This window comes from Camelus dromedarius, chromosome 9, assembly GCF_036321535.1.
Source record: "Camelus dromedarius isolate mCamDro1 chromosome 9, mCamDro1.pat, whole genome shotgun sequence".
NCBI classification, from domain to species: Eukaryota; Metazoa; Chordata; class Mammalia; order Artiodactyla; family Camelidae; genus Camelus; species Camelus dromedarius.
Genome location: NC_087444.1, coordinates 67,058,886 through 67,078,294, shown reverse-complemented (window position 1 = coordinate 67,078,294; position 19,409 = coordinate 67,058,886). Strand labels below are relative to the sequence as shown.

Sequence of the window (19,409 nt, the reverse complement as noted above, 5' to 3'; positions counted from 1 at the left end):
GTGAGTCACTGCCACAAATTATTTTAATTCCCTATGAGAAAGCCTGTTAAGAAGTTTTACTAAGTAAATTGTAAAAATTCATTCTTATTGTTAAACAGACTAATGAATACTTAGTTTTAATCAACAAACAAAATGTAAAAATTCTCTCAGCTTTATGAAGGCTGTGTGTGTAATTTCATAACTTTTTATAAGGTTTCTCCTTTGGATAAATAATTACACCATATAAAAGATTAAGGTTTTCTCACATGTATAGCAAACATGGGGTGTAGAAATGAGGACTCTGATTCCAAGAGGCAAAGACCCAAATTAAATTAACAAGCAAAAAAAGGAAATTTATTGGATCACAAAAATGAAAAATCAAAAGATGGTGTAGACTTCAGGCATGACTGGATCCAGAAGATCACATAATATCCTCAGATTTCTGTCTCTTACCTCCATTTTCCCTTTATGTTGTTGGATTTATCTCGGGAAGGCTTCCTTCATGTGGTGGCAAAAAGGTTACTGGTGAGATTTTAGCCTTACTAAATCCTTGAAACTTCCAATTCCAGGAGCGGGGAAATGATCTTCTCTTACAACCCATAACAATACCCGCCTATGGCTCTTCAGTCTAGACAGGGCCATTTCTAAATCCCTATCCATCATTAGGTTGAGGAAAATAATTGGCCAGCCTCTGACCAATCCACAGCTCTCCCTGATTAAACAGCTTCACCGGAATGATGTGCATTGAGGGTGAGGTAAGTCTCAAATGGTGCGTAGAACAGATCCCAAAGTAACGGACGTCTACTACTCAGGCTGTTTCAAGTGAGGGATGCTCATGAACTGAAGGCTTTTCCACATGTACTACATTCATAGAATTACTATCTGAAGAATTCGCTGATATTGATTTAATAAGGACTGAGTAGTGACTAAGTGTTTTCTTTCTTATACTTGTTACACACAGTCAGTTTCTCTACTATGAATTTTCTGATGTCGTCTAAGGGCTGAAGCACAGCTAAAGTTGTTCCCACATGCATTGCAGTTATAGGGCTTTTCTCCAGCATGAATTCTCTGGTGCAGCCGAAGGGACAAGACCTGATGGAAAGCCTTCCCACATTCATTACATTCGTAGGGTTTCTCTCCAGTATGAATTCTCTGATGTTGACTAAGGTATGAGCCACAACTGAAGGCCTTCCCACATTTGTTACATTCATATGGTTTCTCTCCTGCATGACTTCTCTTATGATGAATTAGAACTAAAGCATCACTGAAGGCTTTCCCACATTTACTGCATTCAAAGGGTCTCTCTCCAGTATGAATTCTGTGATGTCGATTAAGTTGTGAGTCAGTCCTAAAAAACTTCCCACACTTGATGCACTCATAGGGCTTTTCACCGGTGTGAATCCTCTGATGTTGATTAAGGTGGGAGCGATATCCAAAGGTCTTCCCACATTCAGTACATTTAAAGGGTTTCTCTCCTGTATGAATTCTTTGATGCAGAGTAAGGGCTATGCGTCTGCTGAAGGCTTTCCCACACTGATTACATTCATAGGGTTTCTCTCCAGTGTGGATTCTCTGATGTTGGTTAAGGTGTGCACTCTGTCTGAAGGCTTTGTTACATTCTTTACATTCGTATGGTTTCTCTCCTGTGTGAATTCTCTGATGTTCAACAAGGAAGGCGTAACGGCTGAATGCCTTCCCACACTCATTGCATGCAAAGGGTTTCTCTCCAGTGTGGATTCTCTGATGTTGAGCAAGGTGTGCACTCTGTCTGAAAGCTTTGTTACATTCCTTACACTCATATGGTTTCTCCCCGATATGAGTTCTCTGATGTTCACTGAGAAAGAAGTCATGGCTAAAGGCTTTTCCACAGTCATTGCATGCGTATGGTTTCTCTCTGCTGTGAATTCTCTGAGGTTGAGTAAAGAATGAGTAACAGCTAAAGGCATCACCACATCCATCATATCCATGGGGTAATTTCCCAAAATGAGTTGTCTGATGCTGAGTAAGTAATGAGTGGAAACTTAAGAGATTTGAAAAATCATTACTTTCATAAGGTTTCTCCCCAGGAGGAATTTCTGCCTCTTTACTGAGGTTTGTACTCTGGTTGAGTTCTTTACATCCATCAGCTATCAAAGATTCATCCTCAGCATGCAGTCTTTTATGCTCAATTAGGACTGAATTTTGGGGGAACATTTTGTCATAAATATCAAATTTATGTACTTGCTCTACTGTGGGAACTCTCCGTTGTGTTAAAAGCACTGACTTCAAGAGAACGTTTCTCTCAGAATTATTATACTCATTGTCTCTTTTCCCAGCAGAGATTTCCTTAAGAGTTGTCGCTTGCCTGAAATGCCTCTCCTGATTTCCTTGATGCAGCTCAAATTCACCCTCACGTTTCCAGGCTCCTCTGAAACACGAGCGTCCAAGGCCGTAACTTGTCAGTCTTTCCATTATCATCCCCTGGGATATTTCCTCTTCATCAATGTACCACTTTGGAGATAATGCCTTGATTTCATACCAAGACTCCCAGTCTGAAAAATATCAAGAAAGCAAATGTCTCCTCTTTCCCTTTGCAAGGAGAAAGAAAACTCTTATTGATGAAACTGGAGAACTTACTTGGGGGAAAGAGAGAAGAAAGTCATGGTTTTGACACCTCTCAAATACGGCCATGCAATATGAACAAAATACAAAGAAAGCACAAAGGATGAAGACAGCTGACAGAGGAAGGTATATGTGGTGGTGACGGTGAGACGGTGAGAAGGGAAATGCAGGGCGTCAAGATGCAGACAAGGCTAAATACCAAGAAGATAAGGAACTGAGAACAACAGATTAGATCGTAGTTACTATTTCCCTGCCTCTAGTCTTTAGTCTCCAGTCCGTCCTGCACTAGCTAAACTAAAAGCTCAATAAGGGCAGAGATTAATGTTTACCTCTCTTTCTTCTTACTGTTATATTTAGTACATAGGAAAATGGCAGCATTTTGCTGAATGAATGAGTGCTGACAGAATGCTCAACAACTTTCCAGATTTTATCAAGGACCAGAGAAAAATGGTTTTTTCCCCCTTAGGTTTTAGAAGAAATCTGAAGGTCACCTTTTCTTATCATAGAAAAATGCTGCCTTACAGAACAGACACTTGATCTTTCAGGAGAGAATACTGGTAGAGGTGAGGTGGAAAGAAAACTATTTTTCAAAAGACGATCTCCAAAACAGGAAAATAACAAACCCACACCATGTTACACCACAACATGTTACACCATGTTAATCAGCTGATACACTCAGCTATACAGAGTGCCCAACTTCTAATAGAGAGAAAAAAGTCTGAGACACAGGTCCTTCCCTTTTTTAAAAAACTGAGAGAGAAAATTTGTGCATACAAAAATTCAATATAATACATAATGCAGAACTAGTTAACATGACACAGATTATTAGCAGTACAAGTGTCAGAAAATCAGAGATCAAAGCTCGCTAGCTTAGTTAAGAAATAATTCCTGGAGAATATGAGATTGATTTACAAGGCTATGATCAAGCTGCCAAAATACAGTGATTATTTCAGTAACAGTATTTGCATACTTTGTATTCATATTCAGTATTTTCATGTTTTGGTAAGCTTAGGGTTACTTTAGAACTGGACATGTTAGCATTCTTCAGATAATTAGATACAGTCTTTTTTCATAACAGCTTCCCACCTGTTGAAAGAAAAGCTGCCTCCAGGCTACATCTGCACAAACTGAAAAGCAAAGAACATATACTCCATCTGTACCTTTCATCCCAACACACCTTCCACTCAAGGAAAGCTCCCATCTCTACCAGGCCCTCCTATGCACAGCCATGGATTTTCTCGTACTTGGGCCCCCATCTCAACCTAGGCCTGAGAGTCTTTTGTTGACTTATCCTCTGTTAGGTCTACACTGTTGTTCATTCTTCTGGCAGAAGTACAACCACCGCTATTGCCTCACTTACTCTCCTAGAACCTCTTTTCCTGTATCCATCACCCAGGGCCACCACATTCCCTCTTACCAAGAATAAATCTTTACTCCAGGCAAATGATAGCTTTATACAATACCTAAGGTAATGCTGAGTAAAAGAAGACTGAGGAGAAGATGCCGACATTCTCTAACATGGAGGATTCTCAGGTGCCTGGAGCTCCAACCACTCTCTTAAAAACAAAAAAAGATGTTCTGGACTTAGACAAATGAATACTATAAGGGAAGGAATTTCATGTGGGGTACTCCAGGGGAAAGTACACAGTAGAGCCTGGGGGATGTATGGAGCACGAAATAAGTATTAAATATGTAGAAGACATGTTCACTATGACTGGAATAGAGGAACACTTAGAAGTCAATGGCATTATGATGGCATTCAGCAAAAGGTAATTTACTCATATCAGTAACTGATTGAGGGGCAAAGGAAAATTATGGATTCAGGCAAAGCAGAAGACAGACAAACCGGCATCCATGTGGCACAGCAGAAACACAAAAGGGCTTGAGGGTCAAAGGTGAGTTTGAATCCTACCCCTGCACCCAGCTAGAGCCAGTTATTCTACTGTTAGTAAACTGATTAACCGACCTCTTGAGCCTCAGTTTCTAAGTAGGCAAAATAAGGTGATCTTGCAAGTGTAGTATAAAAATAAGGGATAACGTATTTATACAATACCTAGCAGTGTCTGGCTCACTATACATGTTCACTGATACTTATCATAAAATGAGACAAATTAATACATGCTCATTAAGTTATCCCTACGCCTGCACCACTAGTAGGCGCAGGTATTATTACATCTCTGTCCAAAAGAATTATGAAATAGGCTGATGACCACATGGCAAGACAGAATGGGAAAGGTAACCTCTTTGGGATTAAAACGTATCCAGATAGATACCAGAGACACATAATTTCCAACTGATCATAATCTATAAATGATGGAAGTTAGAAGTCAAATCATGAGCAACTTTGGAATCCAATCAGAACTGTATAGTAAGTAGGCTGGTGTATAAGGTTGGAAGAAGAAAAGATCTCACTAGGCTGCAGACCTGTGCTGAACTGGTGAGCAGTAGGTAGATATACTGATTCAGTAGACCGTCTTCTGATTCAGTAAACCCTCCTTTGATTCAGTAAACACTCCCCAGGCATGAAACCCAGGAGATTCTGGTGCAAGTGTGTGGAAAAAAGGGAAATCTTAAAAACAAAAAGGGAGTTTACTGGTAAAGTCCAGAATCCATGCTCCAATGAACAGCTTAACCAATGACCCACAGATTTATAGATTGGATCTCCTTGTTTAAGAGAATGTATAGCTACGCTGTCCAATATAGCAGCTACTAACCACATATGGCAATTTAATCAAAATTCAAAATTTAAGAATTCAGTTTCTCAATCACACCTAGCATTATTTCAAGTGCTTAAAAGTAAATGTGGCTCGTGGCTACTGTTTTGGAAAGCACAGATCACTTCTATTATCACAGAATATTCTATTAGACTGCAATGCATAGAGATCCAATGACAAAGATCTTATGGCTGAATGAGGAAAAGAAAGAAAAACAGGCACAGGAGCCACTTAGAGGGAGAGAGAAACAGAACAGAGCTTTGGACAGAGAAAAAGTACCTTATGCATCTCAGTAAGCTGAGGAGTGTGAAAATGAAGAAAAGCACCTGGATTTATTCACACTAGAGGGGCAGAAGTCAGATTGTAAGTGGTAAATAAGACAGTGGAAGAGAATCAGAACTAAAGGCAACAAGTGAAGATTACAACTAGTATTTAAGGAACTGGAAGACAGAAGGGAGTATGGCATACAGGAACACCAAAAAGGTCCTATAAAATGTCACAAAATTATTTTAAAAACTTAAGTAAACAAAAACGTTAGATATAACAGTACTAAGTGAAAAAAATAAATATTCATACTCATTTGCCCCAAGTTATTTTATATCAGGTCACTTGCTATCATAATTCCATAATGATTTTATTTCTGAATTTATGAAATTATTTTAAAGGATGCTTAGGAAAAAAATAATCAATACTTACGAAAGAAAATTCTGATGAAATTCTTGGACCAATAATACTACCTAAGCCTTGCATTTTACACCTTCTTCTCACTAAAGTCTCTTCCATAAAAGGGCTGAATCAGGGTGATTTGTAAAATTATCTATCATTGTGAGGAAGTGTCAAGAAAAATACACCTAATGCCAAAAAAAAAAAAAAACCCACAAAAACTTATAGGATGCAGAGGAGAACAGAGTGAAGGGGTACATCACTGTGCACGCCCATCCTGATTACACTTGGTTGAAAGGAATCTCATGAGAAAAACACATGGAAGGATTTCCCTACCCAACTGTATGTGTAAGGGAGCATCAGCTGAGGACAAGCACATTAGGGCTGCTCTACAATATTTTTCATATTTTCTTTTAAACAGAAATAATATGTATTAGAAAATATTTAAGCAATGCAAAAATGTATGAAGTATACTCTCTCAAAACATCATCCCAAAGACCAGTACTATTCATGGTTGGGTCTGTTATCCTCCTAGAATTTTTCCTGTACAGATAACAACTTTTTTCTAACTTAAAAGAATTAACTTACAACATTGTAGACATTTTTCCATGTCAGCACAAACAAAGCTACCTCATTCGCAGAATGAATGAACCATAATTTAGGTAACCAGCATCTTAACAGATTTTTACACCTGTATCCCTAAAGCTAAGTTATCTGCTTGCCAAAATTCAGTTGTGCTCTCAACCTATTTAGTTCACATGTACTGGATATTTATAATTACATACTTTAATTAAACAATTTATTAGATGAGTGCTGAAAGAGAGTCCTTTTAATGAAAACTAAGTTGAAAGTTGTAGAAAAACAGGCTAAAAGTGAGTTACTCAAAAACTCGGTTTTGATTTAAGTATGGAAGAGAACTGTAGAAGCCTGTTAAAAACATAAAACTCTGTAAGGATTCTATATTCATTGGTTTGGAAGCATTTTTGCTTCGCTTTATAAGAAATCAACAATGAAAGTTTTTATTTATGTCAGAAAGACAAAGTTGAATTTTAATCAACAGAGCATATTCAAGTAAAAGGCTTTAGCACTATATCAAAAAAATAATGAACGTTCACTTATATGCCATAAAGTTAAAATAAAATGCCTCACATTTGTGTATACATTTTTTTGATTCCTCATAACCAACTTACAAATCAAATAAGCAGCTTCTACAACGTTTTTGCATAATTTAATATTTTATAGGTTCTAGAGTGAAATAAAACTATACACATATTTTAAATAGTAATATCCACTGTCAAACTGCCTTCCAAAATAATTTTTATAAATTTACATTCCTATCAGCAATATAAAGTACATGTCTTCAAACTTAATCATACTGGCTAATATCATTCTAAAAATCTTTGCCCCTACAAGTAAGAGTACCTCATTATTGTTTTAACTTGTAATTCTCTTATTATAATATTGAACATTTTTATATACATTCTGTACCTTTTATATACTTTGTGTCTTCTTTGGTGAATTTCTTACTCATATACTTTGCACGTATTTTAATTACACTGATATCTTCTTTTAAATGGTTTATAGAAGACATTAAAATTTAAGGCATTAAAGCTTTATAAGTATTTTTCTCCCTCAAATCATCACTTTTTATTGTCACATGTTTTTACATCAGACCAATCTCCCTCATGGATAACAGGCAAAATTTTTAAATATAAAAACTGAATCAAGCAGTATACTAAACGAATAATACACATGACCAAGTATGCAATTCAGAAACACAAAAACAGTTTATCAGTAGGAAATCTTTTACTATGTTATTATATTATACTCTACACTGCCCTGTATTTTTAACTTCATCAATAACAAAGAAAAGAAATATTTCCTGAAATAAAAACTTGACTCTCCATCCTGAGAGAGAACACATGTACTAGGAAAAAGTGACTCAAAACGGTCAAGACTGAAACGTGCCCTAATAAAATGACTTTAAAGCGAAAACAAGAACCATCTAGGAGTTCCGAAAAAAATATGAAGGTACTTACACATAAAGGGAAAATATCAAGCTGGCATCAGACATCTTTGTAACAATATTCATCACCAATCCTATTCTATATGAAACTGAAGGAAAGAATGGCCAATTATGAACAAAGGCAGAACTTGAGGGGGACACTGGTTCCATGAACTCTCTTTGAGGAAACTGCCAGAGGACAGACTTCAGCCAATCAAGAGATGTCTAGAGAAATTTCAGCAAAAGGACGTAGTGGAAAACACTAAGTATATTTAACTACAAAATTAAGACAAAATGAAAGACTGGGATAAATGTGATAGAACAGCATGTAAATATAATATGCTTGGACAAAGTACAAAGCATACAACTAACAAAATTTGCTAAGGGAAGGTGGGCAGCAAAATTAAGCTACTTACTGACTCATCTGTTACAGGTTAAAAAACAAAGGCTAGTTTTTAAAGCTGACCAGTCAAGTAATAGAAAGAATAAATATTGTCTGAAGAACGAGAACACTATAACCATGAAGGTAAACACTAGAACAAAAGAAAATTTTTTCTGATTATTATAAAAACTACAGTATTACATGACCAAAAAAAGGCTAGAAAAACAGATAAACCACGGGGGTAGGGTACAGCTCAGTGGTACAATGTGTGCTTAGCATGCACGAGGTCCTGGGTTCAATCCCCAGAAAGGCCATTAAAAAAAAAAGTAAATAAAATTTAAAAAATAATAACCCCGCCAAAAATTTTTAATTAATTTTTTTTAAAAAACAGATAAATGAAAGTCTTTTTAAAAAAATGATAAAAACCAGAAAATATAACATAAAACAAAATGCAGAATTAAGCCCAAACATATCAAAAATATGACTGGACTTTCACCTATTAAACTGAAATGATGTCCAGACTGGTTGACAAACCAGAACTCAACTCTATACTACATATAAAGCCCATATTTAAAACAAAGTGCTTTTACAAAGTTGGAAATAAAAAGATGGATAAAGGCACTAAAGAAAGCATAAAAAGGCAAGAAACAGATTCTCTCCTAGGGCCTTCAGAAAGCAGGCAGGCTGCTGACATCTTGATTTTAGCTCTGTAAGACCCACTTTCAGCTTCTGACCTCCAGAGGTAGAAGGTAATAAATTTGTGCTGTTTTAAGCCACTAAATTTGTGGTAATGTGTTAACAGTAGCCATAAGAAGCTAACACAGAAAGCAGACTAGTACAACCTTTGGAGGGGAACTTGGCAATTCCCAACAAAACTTCATAAGCAATCTCACATCTTGGAAACTACCCTGAAGATAAAGCCTCAACAGAACGAAAATACATATGTACAAAGTTATTTATTGTAACACTGTAATTGTAAACTACTGCAAACATCCTAAATGTCCACACCTTAGTGAGTAGTTGCGTAAGTTACTATAACATCCACATGATGGAGCATTGTGCAGCCGTTAGAAAAATGAGGCAGCTCTCCATGAACTAATATGGAGTGAATTCCTGTGCAGCTGATCCTTGAACAACACAGGGGTCAGGGGTCTAACTTTATAATCAGCCCTCTGTATCTGGGGTTCAGCATCCACAGGTCCACAAACTTTGGCTCGTGTGTAGTATTTATTTTTAAAAATCTGCATATAAGTGAAACCTTAAGTTCAAACTGTGTTGCTCAAGGGACAATTGTACATATACGTGTGTGTGTGTGTGTGCGCGCACATGTGTGTATGAAAAGAGTAAAATACAAAGAGTATCCATGGCATGCTAATCTTCATGTAGCATACAGAGAAATACAAGAACCTACATATGTATTCCCTCACTTGTGCAAAACAAACATAAAAAGGACAAACCTGAAAATAAAGAGACTGGTAATCTACAAGGGGTAGGTAAAGAAGGGGCAGGAAGGAGTAGGGAACAGAGACAGGACAGGAGGGATGAGGAGGGAGCAACACTTTTCTGAGGATATATTCTTGTAAAGACCTGATTCTTAGGAACATAGTTAATAAGACTGAGCAGGCCCCTCCAAGGACAAAGGCCTCTCCATGTCCCCTGCCTCTTGTTAATAGAAAAGCTGAAGTCTCCCAAGCCTCCCTGAGTCACTAAAGAGCAAGATCAAGTCTTGCTTGATGACAGTAGAGTCACAGAATCTTTCAGTGTCTAATGTACATTCCTGAGTTGTTGTACAGATTTTATAACTGTCACCAGAGGGAAAAAGCTAACTGCATGATGACCAGGCTGCAGCCATGACATCAGGTGCTCCATCTTGAGCAGTGCTGAATCTACTGCCAGCACAATTCCAGAACTGGCCTCAAGAGAATGGGATTAATGCTATTTCTCATAATGAAATGTATTTTTGTGGGCATCAAAGTAATTGTAGCTTGCTTTGCCCATATATATAAGTAGACAACTAAAGTTGCCAGTAATGAGATGTTACAGACCCATGTCAACATCTTCCACTCTGAGAATATGGCGCCCTATGTCAGCATGAAGAAGTTACAGAAGATAGACCTCCTGCCCTAATCCCACAGAAATGGAATGATGTCTGACAAGTGGGGGTTTATAAGCAGTTCTTTTTGCCCTTTCCTGTTTGCCTACTTCAATTCCCCTGAAACCTTAATTATAAAAATGAGATCACTAGGTAATATTTAACCTAACTCCTGACATTGCTCTACTGAATGCAAACAATGCCTTGCCTAACCTGTTGATTCTATTCCTAGATTAAAGAAATAGGAACAAAGAATTAAGCTGTTAAAGAATTAAGAATTAAGTAGTTAAAGCTCTCTATCCCCAGCAGCCTCCTTAGCAATCCTGTAGGCAGACCATGTGGACGAGATATCAGAAAAAAAGATCATGTGAAGTCAACCAGTCTACACACAATGGAAAATGATGCAGAACCTAACCTCCTGCCCCAATGATTAACTGAGATTACTTCCCCTTTTTTCCCTTTAAAAACTGTCATGGCTGAGCAGAATCTTGAAAGTTGGTTTTGGGGACATGAGTCCACCTTCTCCCCAGGTTGCCAGCCTTCTGATTAAAGCAACCTTTCCTTTCCACCAACACTTGTCTCACGAGTACTGGCTTTTGAGTGGTGAGCAGCCAAAGCTGAGTTTGGTAATAGCAATGTTTCAGATACTAAAAAAAATAAACGCAAAACAATTAAAACCAACCAGGATGAGGCAGGAATCAATAGTAACGAATGAACCTAGAAGAACTAACTTAAATCACTTTGGAAAATAGTTTTTAACTGAATCCTTAAGACTAAAAAAACACATATCCACATACAAATAATGTAATATAGATAGTAAATTTGTTTCTCACAGAGGAATAGGTTAGAAATTCTGAAACTACTTTATATGTATATTTAAATTGAGCAAAAAATTAAATACATCACTTCGCATTGTCAGACAAAGAAATAACAGATAAGTAAAGGAGGAAGGCTACGATAAACCTTGTGGAGCAGGACTAGAATCAAGGTATCAATATACACTGAAAATTTTAATATATAAAAAAAAGAAGCAGAAGTAAATATAGAAGTGTGTGTCTGTTCTTGTGTGTTGGTATATATACATATATTTCCCACCTCCATCTGCCAGGAGTGCCTAGAAGAAATGACATCCAAGTAGCAATGAGCACACCGATCACCCAGACCTTGGCTTCTAAATAGCATTTCCCAATAAAAAGGGCTCCTTGGAGAAGTGGTTGATTCAAGGATGGAACAAGAAAAACAAGATGAACTTGGAACACCTGGAACCATAGAGGAAGGCAGTGCTCAAAAAAATGGATAGGGGCATGTTAAAAGATCACAGGAATGAACTTGAAGGAGATCCCAATGGTCAAAGCTGGAACAACTTGAGCAACAAAATAATGATTCAGTAGTTCTACTTCATAGAAGAAAAATCCATCATTCCATATATATGAAGAAATGATTCAAAATATAAACAAAGGGGAGAGATGGAACAGCTCTTCCCAACCAAATAATCCTAGTTAATATGTGTAAAGAAAAGAAGGAAACAAAAGTATCAATGTCAGGCCAATATCACAGCATTAATTGTTGCAGACAAGATCCAATGGCCCAATAGATGCTAAATTCAGTGGGCAAAAGTACCAGAAGAAATTGAGTAATCTCAAAGTGTTTCCTCCAAATATTTATTACTAATAAATAGAAAAACTGTAAGTTTACAATGGAGAAACCAAGCAGACACCACTTTCATCAAGTGATGAAAATTAACATCTTTGATAACAAGACACATCAATATTATGACTCCTTTAGTATGATGCACTCACCGAGAGGGACACATTATTCCTGCGGCACTCTTCACAAATGCATTACCTCCATCTAATCATGAGAAAATATCAGATAAACCCAAATAGAATGCAAGAAAATGTAATGAGCCATCTGTTAGAGTGAAGCATATCTGAAGACTCTGGGAGAGATTTCTCTAAGAAGATAAAAATCAATAGATAACCTAATGTGTCTGAGTGTCTTAAGAGATTAAGACAATTTAGATGGGGAGTTGAGAACTGAGTTAGGAACATGTATATAAAAAAACTAAGAGGGAAAAACAAACAGGAAAAAAAATCCAGAAAATTATTAATGCCAGGAAAAATATAAAGTTGACAGAAAAAGTAATCCTGGTACATGCACAGCATGGCTATGACTAGCACTTAATAGCCATAATAATGTAAACACTGATTCAATCAAAATTATGATACTGGTGAGATAGGGAGATGGCAAAGTGTGTGTGTGTGTGTGTGTGTGTGTGTGTGTGTGTGTGTGTGTGTGTTACAAGCATGTGTTGGATTCAGGATAAGAAAGTACTAAATTCTGGATGAGGACCAAACCCGAAAAAAACAGTCAAGAAATAGCAACATCACATATTTGTTAGAGACATGAAGAAAACACCAAAAAAAGCTACAAAAGTGAAGAAAGTGGATCCCTCTAGGGAGAGGGAAACTGGGAAGCAGGGCGAGAGACTGCGTTTTTTAAGGGAGTAACCCTTGTAAGACTACTTGTCTCTTCAACCAATGTGCCTACATAACTTCAATAATAACTTTGATAAAAATAAAAACTCTGAAAAGAACTCTAGAAATGTATACAATTCTGCTCATAAACGGGAAAGAAGAACTGAGAAGGAATGAGATTCAGGGTATAGGCAGAAGTATTCTTGAGAGTATAGCTTGATAGAAATAGAGAGGAAAAGACCCCCTGACGCCCAGGGCAGCCTTTTCATGACCACCTGGGCTGGCACCTTACAGCAGCCCTTCCCGCCCGGTTCCCCGTCACTCACCTGCATACTGATCATCTGACATCTCTCGCTCCACCAACCAAGGCTCCTTCCCTTGCTCCAATAAGGAGATCATGTTGGGCTTAGAAATGGAGAGCCCTGTTTACAGGAAAAGAAAAATGAGAGCAAATGAGAGACTGACACATAGACACATCATCTTGCTACTGCTGTTCCAAGACTCAAGACTCAGTCTCTTGGTCATTAGGCAAGAAAGGACATTAGAGGAAGGGCCTGAGAATGGAATGATGCTTGAATGGAGGATGAGAAAGATGAAGCTTCTTTCACAGCAGAAGTTCTTAAAGTACTAGAGCAGGAGAACCATCACCTAGGAATTTATTAGAAATGTAAATTTTCAGGCTGCCCCAACCTAGACCTACTGAATCAGAAACCACAGTGGCTCTCAAAGTTTAACGGGCATCAGAACCATCTGAAGGGCTCATTAAAACCTAGCCTACTGAGCCTATTCCCAGAATTTCTGATTCTGTAGGTCTAGTGCGGGATCTCATAATTTGCCATTTAAAAAATTCTGAAGCCATACTGATGCTGCTCTCTCAAATCATCATTCTACAGCAAAGGGAACTACTCAATTATAACTCTGTGAAACTGCTTCACATAACTTCCTGGGAACATAAAGCAGAAATCTAGCTAAGCATTTAAGATACCCTCGATATTCCCAATGGAGGAAGTAAAAACACCCCATAGGGGAGATGTGAATTATGGGGGAGACACATCCTTACCAAGCCATACCAAGTTCCTGTAGTTCTCCAACATGACATCTCTGTATAAATCCTTCTGAGAAGAGTCCAGCCATTCCCATTCCTCTTGGGAAAAATCTAGAGCCACATCCTTGAAGGTCACCAAACCCTGAAATAAAAAAAAAAAATTCTTGTTTGCCAAGTACTCCCATAAGGTCCTAGCAGAAAAGATGAATTCTGCTTCCAGAATTCTGCTTCCAGCCAGAGTTCAAAACTCTAAGGGGTCCGAGGGAAATAATTATTGGGAAACAAGTCTGTGCCTAGGTTTGTCAAATATTTTGAGAGAATGAGAAATATTAGAAACAGACTCACCCCTTGAAATGATCACATTTTTGTAAAAGAGAAAAGATAGATATGCAGGAAAAAAAATAGCTTCTAGCACGAAACATGAGTTTATAACATGAAAGTATATGAGCAAATGCTAGGCTTCATGTTACATATCCGAAGTATCAAGACATTCTTATATGGAGAATTTCTTTATATTCCATAGACTGGGGTATCAGATGGGTCAGAGTAGCGAAGGAAGGCCTTGAACTGGGCTTTAACAAAAGGGTATGGTGAGAAAGTTAGACTTTATATGTAAGGAGAAACTTCCAGGGATGTATCTTGAAGAAATAATGAAGGATATGTGAAGAGATTTAGATGAATTTTCATTGAAAGGGTATATAAAAACTCTGGAAAAAACTCACATGTTCTAACATTGTATTTAGAGCTCAATTCTTATTTTTTAATTGAAGTATAGTTGATTTACAATGTTGTGTTAGTGTCTGGTATACAGCAAAGTGATTCAGTTATACATACATTTGTATATTCTTTTTCATTATAGGTTATTACAGGCTATTGAATATTGTTCCCTGTGCTATAAAGTAAGTCCTTGATGTTTATCTATTTTTCACATAGTAGTTTGTATCTGCTAACCCCAAACTCCTAATTTATTCCTTCCCCCACCTTTCCCCTTTGGTAACCATAAGTTTGTCTTCTATGTCTGTGAGTCTGTTTCTGTTTTGTATGTAAGTTCATTTCTATCACATTTTAGCTTCCACATATAAGTGATATCATATATTTGTCTTTCTCTGTCTGACTTACTTCACTTAGTATAATGATCTCTAGGTCTATTCATGTTGCTGCAAATAGAACTCAATTCTTGATTCTTATTTCACCCCACCCTGTCTTCCCGTCTCAGTAAATGGCATGACCATTTACACAGTTGCCCAGGTCAAAAATCTTTGCAGTCATCCATGACTTCTTTCTTCCTCTCACACTCCACAAACAATCCCTGATCAAATCCCATATTTTTTATCTCCAATATACACCCTGAATCTCACCAGCTCCAATGTCACCACCACAGGCCAGGCAGCTATCACCTCCTACCTGGATTACTGCAGTAGCCTCCTGATTGGCCCCCTTGCTCCCACCCTTACTCCCCTGCTATCTATTTTCCCATTAAAACATAAAGCAAATCACATCACAAACAGTCCAGTGGCTCTCTTTCACCCTTAGAACAAAATCCAGCATTATGGTTATGACTTTCAAGGGCTTGTATAATTTAGTCCCTAGCTTCTGCTCTGACCGACCTCACAGTGCTCACTAACCTCTGAGGATACTGGCTCACTTCTATTCCTGGAACACATCAAACATGCTCCTACTATAGTAACTTTATACTTGCTAGTCCTTCTACTTTGAAAGTTCTTCCCCAGATCTCCACAAGCGTACTCCCTACTCTCACTGAGGTTTTCCTTTGCTTCAATGTCACTTCCTCAGAAAAGCCATCCTTGACCTCTCTATTTAATAGGACACTTGATAGTCACACTCTATCCTTTATTTCTCTTGCATACATCTACAACACAACAAATCCTGATCCATCTAAAGAGGAAAGTTCAGTTCCATCACACATTTAAGCAAAACACTGAGTAAAAAAGATACTAAATACTTTATAGAAGGATTATATGAACAAATAGTGGAAAGAGAGAAGTGAAGAGAGTGCTCACTGGGTTATCTGTGACTCTCTGAGGTCCCAAAGTTAAAAAAAAAATGAGGTGTAACTTCTGGAAACAAAGGGAAAACATCAACTTACCTGGGACATGACTTTACATAGTCCAACAGCCATTCTTCCTTCCTTCTTCAATTTTCTCTTTTGGAGAACAGAGTCCTGAGAAGGGAGAGTTAAAGAAGAGGAAAAAGGCAGGCCAGCCCTATGGTGCTGATCTGAGAATGACAGAGTTTTTTGCCCCTTTATGGTCCCAAGTCTTCTTATGCTGACCAACCATATCCACTTTCAGATCTGAGGAAAAAAGGCCAAAGCTGAACTTAACCCCTGAAGTCCTGACTGATCTTAAGCACACACAGCCTGACTCAACAAAATCTAAAGTCCACCCTATGCCCAACAAGACAATGTATGATCTAGCCCCAGCTGCCCCTTAGACCTTATTTCCCACTCCTCTCCCGCTCACTCACCCTACTCCAGGCACACAGATCTCCGTACAGTTCCTCAAACACTGTGCATACTCCTTTTTGAAGACCATTGCCTTGACTTTGCCTTCTGCCTGCACACGGCACACTCCTGCTCTTCATTCCTATCTGTGCTCAACTGCTGGAGCGACCTCTCTATTCTGTCTAAAGAGAACCTCCCTTCCAGTTACTATTTTTCCTTATCTTGATTTACTTCTCTTCTTAGCATTTAATACCACTGGAGATGTAACTTCTCTTTTCTGTTTACTGTTGTCTTCTCAAAGAATAGTATAAGATTTAAGAGAGCTAGGACTTGTTGGGTTCACTGGTATATCTCTAGTACTAGAATAATGCCAGAACCATTGTAGATGCTCAAAACATATTTGATAAACAAATAAATAAATCTCACTGTGGCTCCTGTCATATAAACGGCAATGCTACACATGTTGTATATGTCATTGTCTTACTTAATCTTCACAAAACTGCCAAGGTGGATATTATTATCTACATTTAACAACAAGTGAAACTGAGGTTCAAAAAGCTTAATCAGCTAACTCAAAGCCATAAGAGTCAAACTGCAGTGTGACTCAAAAACTGGTCCTCTTTTAAGAGACCACAATGTCCACATGGGCAATAGTCAACATAACCTGAGAATTCAATGCTATATATTTTTTAGAGAAGCATCTTTGGAAGTGGCAGGTGTTACCTTTATTACTCCACAGAAATTCAGCCTGAGGCAAACACTGCAAATTTCAATACCAAACCAACAATAAACTGCACAGCCTGAAATAAGTTCCTTGCTTTCTCAGAGCCAACATTTCTTCATTCTGAAAAGGATAGTTGTATTTGACCTAGAATTTAAGATATACAACCCCCTAATTCTGGGCTACTCTGCACTAGTCAGCTTAATCTCTAAGAAAATTATTTCGTCAGTGCAACGCAGCTTGAAACTGTCCATAAAAGCCTTTGCAACCCAAGAGGAGAATCAATGAAGTTTTCTCAGCATCTGGGAACCCCAAGTAGCTTCTACATAACAGAAATATCTTTTAAATTTCTGTTTAAAATAGCTGTGTATCACTTGAGTGATAATTTTCAAGTTTGAGATGAACCATGAATCTCTGAAGGAAGGTGATGGAAAAGACTTGGGCTTTATATAGCTCCCATCCCCCAGATGCACACTGGCCCTCCATGCTTCCCTTGTGGGCTACATGACCTTCGGCAAATCAATCCAACTGTCAGAATCTTTCTTTCCTCACTGTCAGGATTGCTTGAGCCAACTCCTGGCCCAGAGAAGTGCCACCCTTGTTCCCAGTTAATTCTACACAACATTTGAAAAGAAAATAAGAAGTTTTTTTTTTTAATTAACTGGAAAAGTCAGAACCAAAAACTTAGCTCACTTGGCACAGGAGAAAAAGAGCCATGTATCAGCCTCTCTCTGTAACAAGCATGAAGAGTTTTAACAAAAACAAACCTAAAATCTCAAACTCCGTGCCCTAAGGAGAGGAATACTGGGCTTTCAGATTAGGCTTTCCCCCTCCAAAGGCGGCCAATATGAGGATGGTCTCACTACAGTGTGTTTAGACTGGGTTCTGTGACTCACAAGGGGACCAAAGGAAGAGACCCAGATTAAATTCCATGTCCAGAAGGTTCCTAGTCCAAGACCAAGGACAATCCTCTCCAATACCCTCAGAACCCAGGGCCCCCATTTTTCACTCTCACAACGTGGGAAAAATCAAGAGAGTTTAGTAATTAAAAGCAAGGACTCTGGAGCCAAATAGCCTGGGCTTAAGTCCCAGTTCTGTCACTCAGTAACTGTGAATGTGGGTGAGTAATGTTGATCTTTCTGTGCCTCACAACCACACACTAGGTCTCACATACAAATTCACACCCAATCACACACATATATATGGACACACAATCGCAACTGTAATGTCACATACAAAGACAGTGGCATTAACACAAAAGTAGAGATGACGATACACAATTACTCCAACAGACACAGTCACACACAATCTCATACACAGTGACATACCACACAAGGTCACATATCCTGCCACAATTACTCATACAAAATGATACCTGGAGAGACGGTCATGGGCACATAATCACACTTTCTGTCACACACATTCAAACGCCGTTATATCCACAGAGACAAGTGGTCAAACAAAATCACATACAGGTAATGTCACACCCGCAGTCTCTCACAAACCCATACACAATAACACAGTTATACCTGCGGAGACGGTCACACCCAAATACACATGTACTCAAAAGAGTTTTACACCGGAGACAGACGGTCACAGTCGCGCGTACACACGGTGACACAGAAGCTCACATGCTGTCACACCCGCAGCCTCTCACATAGATAGACGCAGTGACACAGTCTCCCCGGCGGCGCCTGTCTGGTCCCCATCCCGGTCTCCGTCGGTTCACCCCAAGCCCGGCCCTGACCCCCGGCTCTCGCGCGCAGCCAGGCCCAGCTCACCTCCCCGCGCCGTCGCAGGCTCTGGAAACCCGCCCAACGACCCGAGACCCACGACGTCGCCTCCCAGCATCCCCCGCGGGGCGGAGCGGGGCGGGGACTGAGTCGCGCGGGACCCCGCCCTCGGCTGGGGAAACATCCAGTTGCAAGCACCTGGCCGAACTCAGCGGACCCCGAGCCCCAGAACGCTTTGCGCCTCGGCCGTCTTTCCTGAATGAACTACAGTTCCCAGAGGGCCCCGAGGCACACCTCGACCTCGCGCCTGCGCCAGAGGCAGCCGCGGCCGCAGGAGCGGGTACCCGGGGAGATGTGTGCGACCCTGGGCGATCTCGGCCACTCAAGTGACCCTTCGCGGCTAGGTGTGAGGGAACAATGAAGATGTGCGCGTCTGTGGCTGGTGTTGAATGCTCAGGTGTGGCGATTTGTGTGTGACGATTTGTGTGTGACTGTCGCTGCACACTTTTGTGCTTGCGCATCACCGGGCAACG

At 39.1% G+C, this 19,409-nt stretch overlaps 1 protein-coding gene across 4 annotated transcripts; it reads right to left on the bottom strand.

Annotated features, from left to right (window-relative positions):
• Positions 1 to 306: 306 nt before the first annotated feature.
• On the bottom strand, positions 307 to 19,114 carry ZNF527 (zinc finger protein 527). Of its 4 annotated transcripts, XM_064489595.1 has the most exons (6): positions 18,925 to 19,114; positions 16,066 to 16,140; positions 13,974 to 14,100; positions 13,240 to 13,335; positions 4,044 to 4,136; positions 307 to 2,510 (listed from the first exon to the last, which is right to left on the bottom strand). In XM_064489595.1, the coding sequence occupies exons 2-6, from the start codon at positions 16,096 to 16,098 to the stop codon at positions 931 to 933; spliced, it is 1,929 nt and encodes a 642-aa protein (XP_064345665.1). In that variant the 5' UTR covers positions 16,099 to 16,140; positions 18,925 to 19,114; the 3' UTR covers positions 307 to 930. The 4 variants fall into 4 exon arrangements, with proteins under 4 accessions (XP_064345665.1, XP_064345666.1, XP_064345667.1 ...); XM_064489596.1 differs by lacking the exon at positions 18,925 to 19,114 and having other exon boundaries at positions 13,984 to 14,100; positions 16,066 to 18,918; XM_064489597.1 differs by lacking the exons at positions 4,044 to 4,136; positions 18,925 to 19,114 and having other exon boundaries at positions 16,066 to 18,918.
• Positions 19,115 to 19,409: the final 295 nt, after the last annotated feature.

Excerpts from the sequence above, each read along its gene's own strand:
- ZNF527 (XM_064489595.1), bottom strand. The coding sequence starts at position 16,098 with ATGGCTGTTGGACTATGTAAAGTCATGTCCCAG. Across the intron at positions 14,101-16,065 it reads TATGTAAAGTCATGTCCCAG|GGTTTGGTGACCTTCAAGGA; the intron begins GTAAGTTGATGT and ends TTTTTATTTCAG. Across the intron at positions 2,511-4,043 it reads TTTACTCAGCATTACCTTAG|ACTGGGAGTCTTGGTATGAA; the intron begins GTATTGTATAAA and ends GATATTTTTCAG.